Source organism: Amphibalanus amphitrite, unplaced genomic scaffold (genome assembly GCF_019059575.1).
Source record: "Amphibalanus amphitrite isolate SeventyFive unplaced genomic scaffold, NRLGWU_Aamphi_draft 000967F_arrow, whole genome shotgun sequence".
Taxonomy (NCBI): domain Eukaryota; kingdom Metazoa; phylum Arthropoda; class Thecostraca; order Balanomorpha; family Balanidae; genus Amphibalanus; species Amphibalanus amphitrite.
The window spans coordinates 20,466-39,973 of record NW_024882461.1 but is presented as its reverse complement, the minus strand read 5'-3'; the positions used below and the strand labels follow the sequence as shown (position 1 = coordinate 39,973).

Below are 19,508 nucleotides of genomic sequence, written 5' to 3'. Positions count from 1 at the left end.
AACATTGGTAAGGCTCGGGCCCTACCAGGCCTATACAAAACGACGCCCCTGGTCCGCGATATATATGCCTCGCAGTCGCGCTCAAAGTATTACAGACATGCACTGGAAGACCGATTGCATAAAACGATGAAGACGAAGAAAAATAAAAAAACGATTTTATCAAAATTTATAAATCGAATATGTCAATTAAATCAGTCACTGAGTTATACTAATAAGCGAATGAATGATATTCAGATTCGCCCCATTTTGACAGCCCGGCCCCGCCCTCCCGAAGTAGGCACCCGGCACGAACTCGTCCAGTCCGACACTGGTGGATGACCGGACCCAGCACTGAGCAAATCCTCGTGCGTGACGGCGGTCATCACTTATGTATATCTTCTGTGAACAGACAACGACCATTCCAACTGCACAACCGACTGGCTACGACCTCCGCGCCGGTCCAGCAGAAGGACTCGGCCGATCTCGCCGCGTCTCGGACCCGGTCCGGCCTGCCTGGTCCAAAACTATGGAACTCCGTTATAGTCCCTGGTCTATCACTGGTGACTGATTCTTTCCAGAGCTCTAGCCAACAGCTAGCGAACTCGCAACCTACACTACACTTCCCTTCTCAAAATTTTCATTTCACTTACTTGCCTCGATCGATTGGAATGGCTTCATAACATGCAAGTGAAATACTTATACGAGCCAGTCACCTCAGCCTCTCCCAACGGATTACCTAGTCGGTAATCGAAGCGCTAGCCAGCGTTTTAACGGCCCCGTAGCCAAGTCGTTTGGTCGTCCGGTGTTCTCTATCCGCAGCCCCCCCCCCTCCCCTCCCGGAACCTAACCCCATCCGGTCCACGTTCATAAACGAGCCGAAACGACCACTCCGCTGAGACATGTCGCTCAAAGTTCCAACCGGAACAGGCCCCTATTCCCAACTCTTCACCGATGGCGACGTGAACGTCCATTCTCAAACGCAGCCGGTCTTCAAAAATGGTGTCTATTTCCGGTTTCTGGCCGGTCACTGGTTAGTGACGGTCAGACGGGGATGGCGGCCGAAGCCCAAATATATGAAGCGCGCGGTGACATAGCCTCGGGGCACGGCCGAGTTGACCTCTTTAATGACAGTTTCGCACACATGCTAATCGATATGTACAAAATAAATATGGGATCCGTCGCGCCACTCGGTCGTCGTTCGCGCGCTCTCAAACTCAAACAACTAGCATAGCGAAAGCTCTGTCGACCGGCCCTTGCTGCCGCCGGCGACCTACACAACACACCCTAGGACACGGGCAAATCGGCCGCAGGACACCATCGAACACAATAATATCGCGAGCCGCGGCACGAGACGCACGCACACACACCGACACACGCACACACGCAGACAAACACGAACACGCACAAGACCAGTGGGTCTACCGCACTGCCGCCGGCCAGCGGTGTCGAAAAACGACGGCGCCGCCGACCTCGCCGTATCACAATGACCTGGTTTCCTATCAATTATAGGCCTAATAACGTACTATCGGTCGGCCAGTCGGTCGCCGCTCCGCTGCGCATGCAAAATATCGACCAAGAACAAGCAGCTAGAGTACAGGGAGCAAATAAATAGTTCGGCATGCACGAGTCTGCCCCTGTTGAGCCAAGGGAAGACATTATAATAAGGATATTCCTTTTGGCGCCGACACAGGACCGTACTGAGCACGATACAATTTAAAGTCCCTCCCTTTTCGCCGTTAGGTCGCACCGCCCCGGCGCCGTCCGCAGGAGTCACTGACTGTCTGCGAGGCGCCTGCGCGTCTCACGAGCCGCCCTCTCGCGTCTGACGGGCCGCCCACTGAGTTGGACCCTGGTGCGGGAACAGCATGCGGGTACGGCGACGCCCAGCGCCGCCAGCCCCACCACAGAGACACGTGCTTGATTGGCCCAGGAGTGGTCTTTCGTGCGTCACACAACACGGTGAGCGACTCGGGAGGACCGCGGCCCGGTGCCAGCGGCGACACTAGCGCCACTAGCGGCAAGCGCGTGGACTAGACATGGCTGAGGCTGAGGCGGGCGGTCGGGCGGCCCTCGGCCCCAGGTGCGTGGGCGTATCACAGAAGGAGGTGGGCCGGTGTTCAGACCACGTGCTGCGGTCGGCTGTTGAGCGGCTGCATGCTCTGTGAACAGAGAGGGGTCAGGTCAGACGTGAAGGATCACCTCGGAGGTCACAGAGGACGGGCTCTAACACGGGCACGGCGCTGTGGCTCATACTGATGGGTCAGGGTAATAAGGAAGCATACATCAACAACAGCTGTAAGCGGGACGGATTACCTACTTATGGGGAGTCTGTGTACCCCAATCGGTTTAGACAAAATCGCATTAAAATATAACAAAGTGTTGGTTGCAATAAGAGGGCTAAGGGTATTGGTCAAGTCATGCTTGTACAAAAGCACACTAGCAATATTTAACCGCACAGATTCTTCAGTCTAGAATTTCATCCCAACACAATCATCAACATTACGTTGAATGTACGAGCCAATCAACCGAAACCGAAGCTGGAATGGAATCTAACTACGCACAAAAAGTACTTCTCATAAGTTTTAAGACCCAATCACATCAATGTCGAACAAAAATAAAAGACCAGGGTGCGGCATGCTTCACAATGGATTACCTTAGCCATGTGAAAACATTCACATAATCATAGACCTCTGAATACGGCTTACAGAGATTTATGAATATTTTGAAGGGACACATCAACAAAATAACAAAATAAGACCGAAATTTGCGCTGACCATCACCAAAATCCCGTCCAAGCTCCGTACTTCCGAAAACTGATAGCTTTCCACGGATCAAAGCATTTGAACAAACATGCAGTGACGGTGGCAGCCATTTACCGTTTCGTGGCTTTTTCAGCACACATGACTGACCAGCATTGACTCAACGCTCAGCTGCGGCCGCAGCGGGGGGGGGGGGGGGGCGGGGCAGTGGGGGGTCCCCAGTCAGTCACACATCACAGAGGAGGCAGACGGGACACAGACAGACCAGTGCCCGTGTAAGCAGTGACGACACGCTGTGAGCTGGGAGTGAGGGACGACTTGGTTTGGTGGGACAGTGAGTTAGTGAGTGAGTGAGTGCGGTGAGCAATTGTGAGTTCATTCAGTCAGCTAGCTCATCGACAGCCACAGAGGCGACGCGTTACGGCGGCAGTAAGTGCAAGCGTGGTACTATCATCGCAGAAAGTCAAAGCGACGCCGGCTGCAGAAGCCAACTACACGCCAGTAAGATCGATATGCCCCACGCTAACTGCGCGGAGGGGCGGCTGTTCTTACCTCCTCATTGCCTCTTCCAGCATGAGCGGGACTCCGCGACTTTTCCAATTTGATTCCGTCCACGGTCGTCTTTTTATAGATGGGGTTATCGATGTTACGGAAGCCACGGAACCGACTCGGGTCCATACGGTACATCATGTAAAGGAGCTGTAATCGAGACAACGGGACGACGTCGTGAGCTCGCAGTTCAATTCTGCAAACACTGGTCTTTGAATGGCGTATTTATCCGAGATTAAGTTCCATAGATATCGGGCTAGCATACAAGCACAAATAGGCTCCCACTACCTACCCTCCCCGACTGCCTACGCAGTTTCCAAAACTTTAACAATGCAAACAGTGCTTGGAACACATTGTGTACGTTGCTTTTGTGAAAACGTAGGCGTGTGCTATATTGATTCGTATTCCAGAGACCGGTGGTACACCGGGGAACTGACGAAGTCGTCCCACACTCACCCCGGCCACGACGATGAAGAGGAAGGCGATGCCGCCGATGACGACGCCGGCGATGACGCCATCCGAGGCGGACTCCTGGAAGGCGGATGACGACCCGCCATCGGGTGCCGTCTGCCGCGGGTGGGAGGTGACCTTGGGCGAGCCGATGGTCTTCACACCTGGGGACGGAACGGAGTGTCAGTCGTAACAGAAAGGAAGACGGTGCTGGGAGGAAAAGAAAGAGGCATGCAGGGATAGTGCGGGGGTAGAGTAAGGATACACAGATGCCGAGAGCGACAACGGTTCAACGAACTAGGGTCAGCGGGTTCGACTGGAGAGTTATCAACAAAACTAATAAAACTCGCGGCTGATCAAATACGGGTACATGAACTTCGGAAGATGATCGGAAACTTTAACGGAGGATGATACCAGCTGCCCTTGGACTCTACTCAGCGACTCATGAACGGTCAGAACTTTGGGGTTCACCGACACGTGCAACGACGACGAACTTCCTGAGAGAAGAATTATCCACCCCTCCCCAATGCCATCAAATCAGACCCCCAGTTAAAGCCGTAGGCCAGTGAACAATATATTCTGAGAGAGGTACACTCCGCTCCCCTCCAATAACAAATTAGTAATTAAACAAATCACCGGTATCCCAGTTAAGTGTCCAGTTTAGTATCCCAATTTATATCCAACACCCAGCAAATATGCATGCATTTATCCACATCCACATCCACAACCCGGCACCCATGCCGTACCGTCGCTGTCTGCCGGCGCCGGTTGCGTTTGTGGAAGGCCCACGGTGCTCTCCCGGCTGTCGTCAGGGGGTGAGCCGGACACCTCTCCCGATATAGCGGCGCGAGGACGTGGGGCCGGGGGACGGAAGCCCCACAGCTGCGTGGGAAGGTCGGTGACGGACGCAGAGGTGTCAGAGTGGAGGTGTGGTGCGGTGGCGTTTACTACGGTGGATACGGAGATACTATCCACAGACGGTGACGATTGCGACTCAGATGTCGCAGAGACCAGGGCTGAAGAGGATGGGGAAATGGGGGAGACAGACGCATCTTCTGAAGTTGGTAAAAGAGGATGAGAAAATGTGGATAATGGAGGGATGGAGGAGGCAGGCGGACCTTCCGTGGGAGAAAGTAAAGGGTCAGGAAATTGGAAGGAGGGGGAGGCATGCGCAACGTCTGACGCTGACGGTATATGACCCACGGGAGAAGAGGTGCTGCCGATGTGGCTTAGAATAGTGAATCGCGCCTCGGGATAAACCGTGGATTGCGCCTGCAGATGGGCGAATTCGGGGTGGGACTGAACGGCGAGGGCGGTGACGTTTGGATGGGTAACATCCAGTGTGGCTAGGGGAGAAACGGTCCTAAGCATGCCAGATGAGTGCGGCTCTTTTCCGTTGTCATGCGTTCCTGAAAGGGAAAATAAACGAGACATAACCATCCGGCCGAAAAAACAAACGCCCGATAATTACAGGGTAAAACGAACGTGCACGCATGCTTCCAGCAAACGTAACTAAAGTCAGGTACTTGTTACGATCACATGCGGCGGAACCTTACGCCACAATCAGAAACACCACGCCACCAGGACAGGTTTACCACACCATTTATATTCCAGCAAAAGACGGGAGGACAAAGTCAGTGAAGCCTGCTCTCCTCATCCAACTGGCGTCAGTACCCACGACCAAACCGTGCCGTATGCATTAATATTCACATGCGACATGCTGTAGGTGTATGCCTTGCCTCGGCAAACCCGTTCACCTCTTATTGTCAGTCCGTGAACCTCACAACCCTTCGCCACCAACCACCGTGACTTTAGTAACCTCTCGCCATCCCCAATGACCCGTGACCCCGTCCATTCCCCCACCGTGACCCCGTCTCCGCCACTGACCTCTCTCGGTACAGGTGAGACCATCCTGGGTCAGTCGCAGACCGGCTGGGCACGCGCAGCCGGTCCGTCGGCCGCCCTGCTCGCCGCTCGCCGGTGCCGGCAGACAGAGGTGCGAGCACTGGCCGTTGATGGGTAGACAGTGGTTGGTGCCGTTCGGCTGACGGTACGGGTGGTACACGCGCACAACCAGCGGGAACTGAACCTGTGGGACACGGAGAAGACGCGGAGGGTCAAACACGGAACGGCAGGGTACCGTGTATACTGTATACGGTACTGCATTGCATAGAAATCGTCTTCAAACACCAAAAGCTCAAGAAAAGTCGTGTTTACAGATTGTGGAGGTAGGTGCCTCAAATATGCATAACCAGACGACACTGACTGCAGAAGTCAAAATCGTTACGGCCTCTTACCTTGCCGGTGGGAGCCACGCTGGTGACAGCCGAGCCGGTGAACTTGTTGGCTTTGAAGAGACTCATCTTGTTCCAGTCACTCCAGAAGATAGAGTCCTCGAATGTGGTGATGGCGAACGGATGGTCGAGCGTGTTCCCGCTGCTGATGATGATGCGCCTGTTCGCTCCGTCCAGGTCGGCGCTCTCGATCAGCTTCAGCTTGGCGTCCACCCAGTAGATGCGGCGCTTCACCAGGTCTAGCGTGACGTCGTTGGGCCACTGGAGGCGCGTGTCGGCCACGACCTGACGACGGCTGCCGTCCATTCCGGCGCGCTCGATCCGCGGGTTCTCGCCCCAGTCGCACCAGAACATCCAGCTGTGGAGGTGGAGGACGGGTGGCGCGTGAGCAACGTCTAAACGGAGGCGTACCGTGATCAGCAAACGTTCAACAATATACAGAAACATTATGACCGAACGAATAACATATGAACCCGCTTAGTGTTTTCATGTCTGTCAGCTGCGGGTGATTGGAAGGAAAATAGTATTTTTATCGACCGTGTGTTTTATCTAGCATTATCCATTTACGCACCGATGAGTTGATACCACTGAATCCGCGACTAGACATCGACATCAAAATAACCATAGACTTCTCTCAATAATATGTAGAGAAGTCTGTGAAATAACCAATCAGCACAGCCCACATTGCATAATCTAAAGCCAACTCACCCTTCGATGGGTTCGACAGCGATGGAGCGCGGTTTCATCAGGTCCTTGCTGATGAGGGTGGCGCGGTAGTTGCCGTCCAGGTCGGACACCTCGATGCGGTGGTTGTCCTTCTCCACGTGGATCCAGTAGAGGTGGCGGTAGAGCCAGTCGACGGCCAGACCCTCGGCGTTCACATTCCGTACGACCACCGTCCGCTCCGCTCCCTCGTCAATCGGCGCTCTGTGAGACGAAGGAAATGTAATGTCAGAACAAGGGTCACGTAGCCATCGGAGATCATCGACTCATCGACTCAACGGATCAATCGTGACTCACACGCGCCAGCAGAGACAGAACTAAGAAGTGACACGTTGCTGCAAAAGTTCTGCAGCGCTGTAGGACACCACATGGAGCATCCGCTCTAGGGTGGCGTCGAATTTCCCAGGGTTCGTGACAGGAGCCCAATATTCGGTCACGACACAAAGCAGTGATTGTAACTTAGTTGGAGTCAGACACGTCAGGAGTCCACCCGGTCACGCCATTTGGGTTAAACACGCCCGTTTCTAGGACAGTGTAGACATCAACGAGCACTGGCTACAGTCACGGACAGCTTCTGTCATCCACAGGCTCGTTGGATGTGCCCCTAGGATGTGAGATTAGGACATATCACAAGATGTTTGATGTTTGACAGCGCGGCGTAGAAATGTCTGGAAATGACATCACTCGCATACCCTCAGAAAGGAGGCCAACGCAGCTAACAGCATAAGACTGATCTGAGAAGACATCAAAGCCGTGAATCTAACTCAACTAACGCGGTCTTCTCGGGGATGAATGACTGAGCAACTGATCTCATACAGCAAATCTCAGCTCTATCCACAAAAGACAGTCATAAGAGACACCATACCTCATATGACACCGACTGATTTCCCGGAGGCGGAGACCGTGGCAGCGTTGCGTGACGCCTCCCATCTAATACCACCGTCACATCAGACACTGCTACCACTGCTCAGTATCTCCAATCCCTAACCTCCCTCTCCATCGTTAGACGGCCACCATCGCTCTCCTGCACGGCGTCTCCTCTCATTCTTCACAGCGCTCCCATCGACTCGCCTCCGCGCACCAGCGCCCCGCCGGCCCATTACTGTAATTAACACCGGACCGGCTCTATCTAACGCCGCAGCCGTGGCCGCTGTACCGAGTGACCGACGGCCGACGGACCGCCTCACCCGGAGCCCGGACAAACCGATCAGAGCAGAGGCAATTATAGCCAGTCAGCCCGCAGGCCAGGTCGGACCGTCCGCCGGTGTATCAGCGGAACGTTGTGATACCTCCGTGGGCGCGACTGCGGCTGTGTCACACCAGACGGTATGTATCTGCTCAGCCGGGATGGGCCGAGCTGAAGCGACATTACGTTCCCACTCCCCCGGGGGTGTTCTCGACGACACGGCAGCGGCAGTGCGTCATCACCCGTCACCCAGAAATCCCATTACGGTGGCGACGGCGGCAAATACGCTCCCCAGACGCCGCTTCTGCGGGCGCAGCTGACGCCGCGGGGCTGCCGCAGCTCTGTCAGACGACTGCGCCAGCTCCCTCCAAAGGCGGTCCGAGCCGCGACAGCTCCAACGCTCCATTGCGCCCGGCCAGCAAAAAGTGGCCGGTGCCATTCGTCAGGACGGCCTCAGATTGGCTCGGCGCTCGGTCGGCCCTCTGCGACCGGACGCGTCTCGGCCGAGCGGTCAAGACGGACGCAAGCGTCGACGAGCCCCCTCCCCTGCCTAACTCTCTGAGGAACTCACTTGTAGATGGGACAGTCACCGAGCGCCCCTTCCACAGCCCAACTCTCTGAGGTTCTCACTTGTAGATGCGGTTGTCGCTGAGTGCCCCCTACCACTGCCCAACCCTCTAAGGAACTCACTTGTAGAGGCGGCTGTCGCTGAGTGCCCCTCCCACCGTCTAGCTCTCTGAGGAACTCACTTGTAGATGCGGTTGTTGCTGAGTGACCCCTACCACCGCCCAACCCTCTGAGGAACTCACTTGTAGATGCGGTTGTCGCTGAGTGCCACTCCCCCCGCCTAACTCTCTGAGGAACTCACTTGTAGATGCGGTTGTCGCTGAGGTCCGACCAGAACACCATGCCGGTGCGGAACTCGTAGTCGACGGCCGTCGCCACACGGGTGTTGTTGACAATCTCTGTGATCTCACGCTGGTACAGGCCCACCTTCCGGATATCGGTCCTGAGGGCACACGGTCAGATGGGTTAGCCAGCTGTTTAACATCCACAGCGCAGTTTTACCGAAAATATATTCTAAATAAAATACAGCAGCACAGGGCGATAGAAATAGAACGGAATATTGGCAAAGAGATCAGAGAGGCATCATTTCCAGTGAGTAGTGGGCGCGATGCACCTGATACCATTGCTAACATCGCATCCCGCGACGCAAGGATTGCCCGCAGCTGAACACTTACCAGCTGAACAGGGCAGAGCAGAGCGGGGAGGGAGAGAGCTCTCGGAAATCCGTGCCTAACGGGGGCGTGCCGTGGGTGTGACCGACAATCGGCACCAGTTGTCCGCCTGTCAGGTGGTGGCTATAATCACACCCCCGCTCGCCGGGCCGGCCAGTCGGTCAGCCGGACCACAGCTGTGTCTGACTGCTCAACTGGAGCCAGCTGTCAGGCTGCCGGCTCACGGCCCGGCAGATATACCGCTCACAGGAGCCGATTGAGCCAGCAGGACCTCCACCGCCGCTGGCCGCAGTCCAGCCCTAAATCTCAGCCCGGCTGGCCGGCGGTCACTATCGCTAACAACATCCCTGGGCCTGACGCGGCGCCGTCATCCATTACTGCAGACCGACATGACAAAAACAGAGCTTCCCTTACACGCTTCCATCTAGGTCGCCTCCTCAGCAAAAACTTCTTTTGAAGTCGGGTCTCATTTAGCGCCTTTGCTTTGTGGTACAACGTGACTATAATAACAAAGCACGCGTCAGTATCAGAGGTAGACACGAAAGCCTCCGGCGCCCAAATTAGTTCATATATTGTTCCTGTAAAGATTGCGGGATGAAGGGAACCAGCGCACAACGGCACTGGTTAGCAATGGCAAAAAGACATGGCTACCTGTAGTACATGAGCGTCTGCATTCACGACAGTCCGCGTACTAATGTGGAAATTCCACAGAAATATTTATATTCATTCGTGGAATATTGACTCTGGCGGCAATGCCCAGAGTGCATTCAGCAGAGGAAATGAGAACCGAAAGAGCTTTTCACAAGCTGATGAAGCTGCGTAACTTTGAGCCTCTAATACATTACCTATATATTTACAATCGGACACAAAGAACGGAAATTGATCATTTTAGATCTGAGGGTATTTTATGCAAATAAAAATCACCCATAGCGCAATCATATAAAGTAAATTCGTACAAATTTTAATTAAAGGACAGGGAGCCTCAGCAATGACACCACCTGACGAGTGGTAACCGACCTGACGACAGAATCCGCACCAGATTCAATTAACAGATAAAGGTCTCCAGTCGTTGGCACAGACTCCTGCACTTGAACCGACCCAACCACGTAGCCAGCGGTGCCATTCAGCCCAGCGAAGCGTTCTGAATCCCCGCGGCATCGGACAGATCTCTGCAGTGTCGGGCTCAGGGCCGTTCCAAAAATACCGCCTCTCGGTAGTCTGACCTGCCGGCCGCCTCCCCGAATCACTCCATTACAGATGCCCGGCGGTGCACCGTGCAGTACCCTTCCACGCGCCCTGCCGATCAGGGACCCGGCGGCCGGGGGTTAATCAGAGAGCGTTCGGCGCCGTGGACGGCCGCGTGACGCTGGATGTATGGCCGACTGAGCGGTAAATCACGGGCACACGGCCGATTGGCCCCGGGGCTAATTAAGACGCCCGGCGCCGGCGGCCGGCATTGCCGACCAGCCGACCGGACAGGTCTGGATCAGCGCGGAGCGATCAGACGCCTCAGGAAATGCACGGTTCGACTAGACTTAAAGTGCAGAGAAATAGGAAGAGGCAAGACCTCAGTGGCAGCAGTGGGTTTCCAGGAATACCAATAATACGTTAGAAACTTTTTCAATCCATTCAGCTTCTACCCAAGGGACTACCCAAAGTTCCCCCCTCACTTTCGCAGACTTTCTGCGGCTGCAGGTATTTCTCTCCCTCCCCAGAGGTTTGACGAAGTAATGACTGCGCCGATGACTTCTCCAGCTGGCTCGGTAAATCACCCAGATAGCGCCGATTGGCCATCAGAGCCCGCACTCGGCCAGTCGGCACATCCCGCTGAGACCGGCGCCAGGCCCCGTCGGCAGACAAAGTTACTCACTCAGCTAGGCGCCGCCAAACAACCGTGGCCATGGCCGTCGCAAAGGTCGGCGCGGCCAAGTTGCCGGCCGAGATTGACGGTACGATGCCGGTTTGTGCCTCGGCGCCGACGGCTCGGCCGGTCATCGATCTCACCGCGCCACCGGAACAAAGGTTACGACTTCCGAGCTCCATCGGCGGCGGAGCGGCAGAGGGGCGCCACGGAGCACCGTGATGGACCGCAGAGACGTGGGCGGCGAGCGGCAAGCCAAGAGTGACGAGCGGCGCCGACCATCCATCCACCCACCTGCTGCCGAGTCCGACCCACCACCACCCGTCCCTTCTGAGGTCTATCGACCATCCCACACTTACATGTGAGTGAGCAGTAGTGATGCGTGCACTTCCACCGCCTTGCAGAACGTGTGGTCGGCCGGATCACGCATGTATCCCTCGAGGCACTCGCACTTGTACGATCCCTTGGTGTTGATGCAGGTCTGGCTGCACGACCCGGGGATCTGGCACTCGTCAATATCTGCCGCAGGAAGAGAGGGGAGAGTTAGATCTCATACCAATGGGAGAGACGATAGCTTGTTTGTAGAGTCAGTGCTGTGAGCGCGGCGGACTTGTATGTATAATGTAACCAGATAACGTCAACGACGGCTGTGATATCAATGTCAATGGCCGGAAACCGTATCATCTATTCTGGTTTTAATTAAACTGCGACACAAATCGCCGTCCGGGGTAACCTAAACAAAGCCAGACACTTAATCCGCACAGCACTGACAGATAATTGCGGAAGATGAAAGAGGTGCAAAATTGCATTGCCAAATCCAAAGTAATGTGTTATATCTCATACGATTCGCGCAAATTCTAGCAGAAGGACACGATTAATCTAAACTGAACGGATAGCACGGGCAGCTTGTGTATCAAACATCTAACAGGTAATTGTTCGTCTCCCGCGCGCCGTCGTTCGTCTCCGTCGTGCCACTGACCGTCACAGGTGCGCTGGTCATCCATGAGCCGGTATCCACTGGGGCAGTAGCACTTGTGTCCGACCGGTTGGTTGCGGCAGCCGTGACTGCAGCCGCCGTTATTCTGCGAGCACTCATTGAGCTGACAGAGGTCACTCTCATCCGAGCCATCGCCGCAATCGTCCGAGCCGTCACACGCCTGCTCGATCTGCACACAGCGACCGTTCGCACAGCTGAACTGCTGGTCTGGGTCGCAGGGCGGGGTCACCGCTGAAACAGAGAGGGGACAGAGGTCAGCGGAGAGGTCACGCGGCCAGACACCGCCGCCGGTGAGGGAGAGGTCGTAGCCAGCCACCGGGAGTCGGCAGCGGTCATACAATCACGGTCAGATGGCCGGAATGAGCAGTGAAACGCTCTCAGACGGCAGCCACTATCCGACACTGTGGCGCTCCCAACTCGGTCCGAGTGTCCATGGACAGGAGGTTTATCACCTAAGCGACCACAGACACCACGTTAACAATGCCAGGTCCGCCACGGAACCGCTCTGGAAGTGTCCCGCCGAGTTTAGGGCGGCGGTAACGGACTCTGCCGAGCACCAGCAGCGGACGTCCACTAAGACACTGCAGTCCACTGGCCGGGGCCGGGGCTGGGGCCGGGGCCGGGGCCGGGCCACAGCCTTTGTTTGCGGCTCGCCGGCGCCGGCCGCGGCTTCCAGTCCATTTCAGACGGCTGACGTGAGCGGCCAGCCGAGCTCGGTTTAAAAAGACGGTGACAGCGGCGCCGGCGGACGGATCCGGTGGCTATCGCCGGCGGCTCACACAGCCCACTCCGGGCGGACGGACAGAGGATCAGGGGCGCACACCCGCCGCGGGGATCTGCCTTACAGCCCGCCGCTGAGCGCCGTGAAAAGCCAGCCTTCGACACCGGAGAGCCGCCCAGATAGGTCAGCATTCGGCACCGAAAGGTCAGTCATAGCGGCAGAAAGGAGATACAGAGAACAGCGGCCGAAAGATAAGCCGGGCATGAGCGATGACACAGAGATGGTCGACTCATGAGTCCATTCTCTCGGCATATATGAGTCATATTATCCGGTATAGAGCTCGTGGGCTCATATCCCGTCAATGGCATCGCATAACTCACCGTAGCCAACAAATCTGAATTATTCCACACCATTGAGACCATATTACATCTCCCGAGCAGCGAGTCGCAGAGGGGACGGAGAGCCGGGTGAGGAGGAAAATAATGACAGGGGACTGGCAAACAGTGGTCGGGGATGGAGTGCGGACCGGGATATGGGTGAGAAGACAATGTATCTGTGGTGGTGGAAGCAAGGGAGAGGGGAGCTCAAGAGAGCTCTACCTAGAAAACAATGGAGAGCCCTGCCGATCTCCGAAGAGGAAGGGCGCAGCGATGGCGGGTCTACTCATGGACATATATCTTGACAGTCTTAACAATACAAAAAATTGAAAAAAAACACAAACATATAATTTTAATCATGAAATAAGCAACTCACTGCAGTTGGCCTCGTCGCTGGCGTCGCGGCAGTCGGCTGCACCGTTACAGACCAACTTCCTGGCGATACACTCGGACACGCCGCCGCACTGGAACTCTCCGTCCCGGCACACGGGCGGGGTGCACCTGTCGGGTCAGGGCGGGTCACGTGAGGTCAACTGAGGTCACGGAGTTTAACTCCCCGTCTCGGCACACCGGCGGGGTGCACCTGTCGGGTCAGGGCGGGTCACCTGAGGTCAACTGAGGTCACGGAGTATAACTCCCCGTCCCGACACACGGGCGGGGTGCATCTGTCGGGTCAGGGAGGGTCACCTGAGGTCAACTGAGGTCACGGAGTATAACTCTCCGTCTCTGCACACGGGTGGGGTGCACCTATCGGGTCAGGGAGGGTCCCCTGAGGTCAACTGAGGTCACGTAGTGAAATCTGCATTAGCGACACACTGGTGGAATGCACCTACTGGGTCAGGGCGGCTCCTGTGAGATTACTTCAGGTCAGACCATTAACCACCACCTCTGATGTGAATACAAAGACGTAGATACATTTAACGTATACATTTTACGTATTTAACGTAGCCACGCGACTCTGACGAGCAATATGCAAAGGCTACCTCAAAGTGAACTTTAATGCAACCTCATAACCTCATTGGACCATGATGGAATTGCGAGAGTTAATGCCGGTAAAGTCATTATTGCATACAGTGCCAGTCAACAATGCCATTATGAACAATTGATGACGCAATTTTCACATTTCGGTAATTTCAAGTTGCGTTTATCACCGCTAATCCCAGCAGAATAATTAACCGGCTAGACTGACGGTCCGCGGGCCCATGAACTAGAATTATTCACGAGCTGGAGACTCCTGCAATATAGCAGCCGCGTCCCTAGTCTTCCCGAGGACCGAGCGGCCAACTTTCCGTGACACAGGCGGTCGCTACCGCCCCCGGAAGTTGTTCAATTACTGGCTACAGCTCGGATCGCCGGAAAAGTTGATGTGCGGCGGTATATCTGGTCGAATTTGTAGTCCCCAGGCGGGCGGCGGCAGCGGCGTTCCGGGCCGGTGGCTCCCTGGTCTGAACACTAACGTCGACAAATATCTTGGCCACTGGCCAGTAGAGTGCCTGTCGACTCAGAATCGGACCGCGGCCCCAGCTTGTCGAGCAGCCGGGCTTAATTCCTACCTCCGTCGCGCCGCCGGTCGGGGGGACGGCCGTGACAGGGCTGCGAGTCCGACTAATTAGCGTTAGAGGCGGCAGTTCAGAGGACCGCGACTGACCGCCGACAGTCACACATATCACAGAGAGCTCACGAGCTCAGCGCCGCCGGACTCGTCAGCTAGGCCAGCGCCAAAGGCAGACCACGTCATCCCCGAGAGGAAATCGGGCCGACGAATAGTTCGGAACGAACATTGATTTCCATTACAGATTTGGCCCCAGAAATAAAGTTTCACTCGCAGCCACTTAATTTTGCTAATAAGCCTCTTGGCCTCGTCCTTTGCAGTATTCACCGAAGTAAATTGCCTAGACGAAAGCCTTCCTCTTAATTATACATTCAGCGTCGTAGCTATTTCTGCACAGATATTGCCAGCATTATGCAGTTTTAATTTAGTTTCAAACAGAACCATGATAAGATGTCATGAAGAATGAGCTAATGAGTTGGTGAACGAAAGAGGAATGGCTCCAGGAAACCTTATTTTAAAGTCACAAGATCCACGTACCAAGAACTTATTCCAGATTCCACCATAAATTCGAAGGCCAAATGGGTTCAGAGATGTTGCCCTATATCTTCCAGGCCATGCAAAATACTGGCGCAAGCATTGGAAAGAGGTATTGGTGGAGCTTCCACATACTTCGAGTGAACACAAAAAAAAAACAGCGAAAGAATATGGACATACGACTGGCAGAGGGAAATGACAAAAGACACAGACCAGAAGGCCAGTGTCACAGTGTCACGTGTGAGGCCGTGCTGTGTCTTTGGCAGCCCCGAACAGTGTTAGAATCATCTGCCGTGTCCCGTGATAAATTGTCAAATGCCATCGTTTGGAAAGATGCGGTGATCGGTGACCTGTAACCTTTGAATGTCGCGTCGGGATTTTTGACGCCCAGATTGTAGATATCATCGGAGCGGAGCTCAGTAGCTGGATATGTTCGGTACTCACTTGGCGGGATCCTCGTCGGAGCCATGCGGGCAGTCCTGAGCGCCGTCACACATCCAGCTGCGATGAATGCAGGTGATCTGGTCGTCACAGAGTACCTCCCCCGGTGTGCATACGCTGCTGGGCACAGAGTGATCGTCCAGGATGCAGTCCTGTGGGAGAGAGCAGGCAGTGTTAGACAGAGAGCAGGTAGAGCGCGATGCAGCGTCAGGCACCCCGCGGAGAGAGCTGAGAGGAGTTAGTTATACATATACAAACACACCTCTCTCGGCTCCAGCGCCACTCGTTACGTCCTGTCTGGCACCACTCCTCCCTGGCATTCAGACAGGACTGGGGTAATCAGCCTTCTGTAGCCTGGTTAGGTGTGTCGGTGGGGGAGGGGGTCGATGGGGGGGGGGGGGGGGGGGGGGGTAGAGGGGGGCAGGTAGCGGCGGCCACGGCAGACGAGCTCCGGTGAGCCATTACAGCGCCGTGGCGGCAAACACCTCATTAGCCAGCGCCAGGATAACTGTTCCTACCGCCGGGAAAAGGGGAGGTGGTGCGGAGATTATCCCAGGGGAGGAGGAAAAGAGCACACTGAGTGTACCCCAGGGGAGAGACAAGGGGAAGCACGGCCGGCCATAACCATATACGGCTGCTCACGGCCGAGTATATAAAGCAGAGCACTGAAGTTCGGTCCAAGAGTCGCGAACTTCGACGACGCTATCAGCCACAGCCCGACATAATTTCGTCCGCATGGCAGCTGCGGCCGAGTTTAAAACGGTTCGTTGTTTCTAAAAACATCACCCTCAGATGCTTCTCCCAATTTTAGCCACGAGAGACCAACATTTTTCAACCACAAACGGGAAATCCATAGCCAGAGTCCTATTACCCATGCATTGCCTTCTGGGCGAATCTAAAGTAAGCCGAATCCTTTTGCTGGCTGCATCTGTATTCAAGAGGATTCGAACATTTGCTATATGGTTTATCATGATGCCGGCGCACGGCGTAAGCGAACAAATAAATCACCACCCCTGGCAGGCATTGACATCAGTGATGGATATGATACGGGCTCAATTTCCATTTTGGAGTTGGAGCGTGTAATGAAAATCGTTCCAGAGACAAATTTACTCGATGACTATCGCTGGCACCAAGGTCAAAGTCTGAAGTCGATGGTGACGCCGTCGCAGCAATGCATAAACTTAGGAATAGAGGAATTTTTTACATTTGCACAGTTCAAAATTCGTCGTAAAATTGATCAGTCATCACATAAACGGGCCCGTTTGATTGAGGCTAACCAAATAAAATGGTGAACAGCCACACCAGCATCTTAACGAAGGAACTTGTTCACAATCCTTTCATACACCAAACGAATTTGGTCCCAATTACACGACGCTACACACCGAGAAAAACAGGCCTAGTCGTGAAAACGTCAAAGGCCGGAAAAACTAGTGCTGAAATGAGCCCACAAACTTTCTGGGACGTAATTCATTCCAAACTCATTGCAACCAAACTGAAACAGGCCGAACTTTGGGCCGGAGATATTTCACAAACAAGGACGCTCGATTCGCGGAAGGTGCGCCACCGAGCTCCGAGGAGCCATTAGAGATAAACACCGCAGATGGGAGGTCGCGCCGTGACTGGATTTCAGCCGACTCGGCACTTTTGCGCCTCCTGACCTGGATACGCCACCCCTTACACAGCACCGGCCGCAAATACCGGCGAAAAACAACACGAAATACTCGTAGAGCGCACAGCGCTGAAGTCACACGAGATAAAACTACAAACGTAAAAGAGATAAGGGAGAAGTAAGAACACACAAACGCTTGAATCTAATATTGTTTGTGCGAAACATATTACAGCTGCACTATTGCAAGTCTCAATCGATCGCTCATATGACGATAAATCGCATTTACACGTAATGTGGTCAAGGTCATATCTCTCTAAGCCGTATATATAGAGGAGCCTTTTCAATATCTCATCTCTTTGACAGCACGGGTGCTGCTTATGTCCTTTTTCTTGTTCTTTTTCCTTTTTTAGAGATGCACCACGACAACATCGTCGTCTCTCACCTTCTCATCGCTTCCGTCGTGGCAGTCGCGGTCACCGTCGCAGCGCGCGCTCAGGTTGATGCACTCTCCGCTGGCACAGGTGAATTGGGAATCGGGGCTGCAGGTGGTCGGCTGAAACGGAGGAAGAGAGACACGGTCAGAAGCCGAGACGCGCTTCTTCTGCATGAGACGGCATACTGTGGCAACAGACGGTACATCGCTGGGAAAGAAGCCATCAGACGGCGAGACAAATAAGACTGGATCGTTCTGTCTTCTCTGGCTTTCGTGTATCTTTTTAATAGGGCTAATTGTTTCATATTACGGTCATTAAGGTTGGAGCTAAAAGATAGGACCATCGTCCTCTTCCCAGAAACATCATTTTGCCCAGACACGCGCATTTCGGTGCCCGCCCACTATCTCAGTATTCCTCCTCTTCGGGACGGCCGGCGAGCAGAGCTCGGCCGGCAGACAGACCATTTCGCCGCGGCATCTCCGGAGCTGAACCCAATCTGCCTGCACGCCCATATGCAAATAGGCCATTCTCGGATTATTACTTCGGCCAAAGAGCTGGCAATGATGGCGCAGAGATTTTCAATTCGCCGCAATAGGCTGGGAGCGTGCGGGCTCCGGGTCTGGGGCAACATTCAATAACATTACGATGGGAGCTTTGAGCCGGCCGGCACAGGCATTCGGCATTTTACATTTCTCAACATTTCACATTTCATTTTGCAAGACAGATGGTGCCGGCAAATGTGGCTCATAAGGCCAACTGATGAAGGTCTCGTGTTTTTCTCTCTCTTTTGGGCCAACTGAAAACAAGCCAGACTGTCGCTAGACGTGACGAATTTCGTCGGAAACAGAGAGAGTAAATTCGAAGGAGACGCGTCTCCGGAAGGAAACACCCGAGCGACAGCCGTGACAAACTCGACTGAATAAATACGAGCTCCGGTGTCTGAGACATCTGTCCTAGCGTCATCTGCGCGCGGAAATGAGGGAGAGGAGCACCACGGACGACAAATTGGACAGGGTCGACCGTCACACTAGGAATGCAAATATGGGTGATGAATTTAGGGGCATATGAAGAAAAGGGCAACGAGGCGCATACCTACATCGTCGAAAGTCACGTACTAAAAAGTGAAAGAGAAAACACTTTGCTCGTAAGAACCAAAAATGCCTGATAATAATGGAAGCAGATACGGTGACTGGTTCAAAAGTAAAAAAAGTAAATATATGCTAAAAAAAAAATAGCCGACACCATGGAAGCAGATTAATTAGATGGATGATTTAGCCCGTTGGAGACAATGTCATAGCTCCAATCTAACCCTAGCCACACTCACCATGCTCTCACCACTCTCTCTCCCCTCACTACTCTCACCTTGCAGTCCTGCTCGTCGGAGCCGTCCTCACAGTCGTTCTCTCGGTCGCACACCCAGCGCTGGTTGATACAGCGGCCGTCACCGCAGGTAAACTGGTCGGCTGGGCACGTCTGAGCTGTGGACGGAGCGGGCAGGGTCAGAGGGGGCACACCGGGCCTCGAACGGGTGCTAGGGAGGGAGCATAGCACGTCTCATAACGACCAGCATACAGTGGACTATACAGTTATACATACAGTTGAGCTTTATCGTGACCGAGAAGCATATTTGGCCAAATGACTGTGATTAAATTAAAAGAGTAATATAAATATCTGAATCACAACCACCAATGCTATATGAACCTACAAGGCTGCATGTGCATTTAAAAATGGCATATTATAGTCTACATACCGTGATGTATCCGATCACATGCATTTACGGGAGAAAATACCGGGCCTTATGCAT

The 19,508-nt window shown here is 54.1% G+C and overlaps 1 protein-coding gene across 1 annotated transcript; it reads right to left on the bottom strand.

Annotated features, from left to right (window-relative positions):
• Positions 1-966: 966 nt before the first annotated feature.
• On the bottom strand, positions 967-19,508 carry LOC122368681 (low-density lipoprotein receptor-like). The gene is made up of 14 exons (XM_043342874.1): positions 19,495-19,508; positions 19,067-19,235; positions 17,713-17,823; positions 15,665-15,813; positions 13,511-13,635; positions 12,019-12,267; positions 11,399-11,558; positions 8,809-8,949; positions 6,740-6,958; positions 6,035-6,389; positions 5,625-5,826; positions 3,744-3,901; positions 3,291-3,437; positions 967-2,138 (listed from the first exon to the last, which is right to left on the bottom strand). The coding sequence occupies exons 1-14, from the start codon at positions 19,506-19,508 to the stop codon at positions 2,097-2,099; spliced, it is 2,241 nt and encodes a 746-aa protein (XP_043198809.1). The 3' UTR covers positions 967-2,096.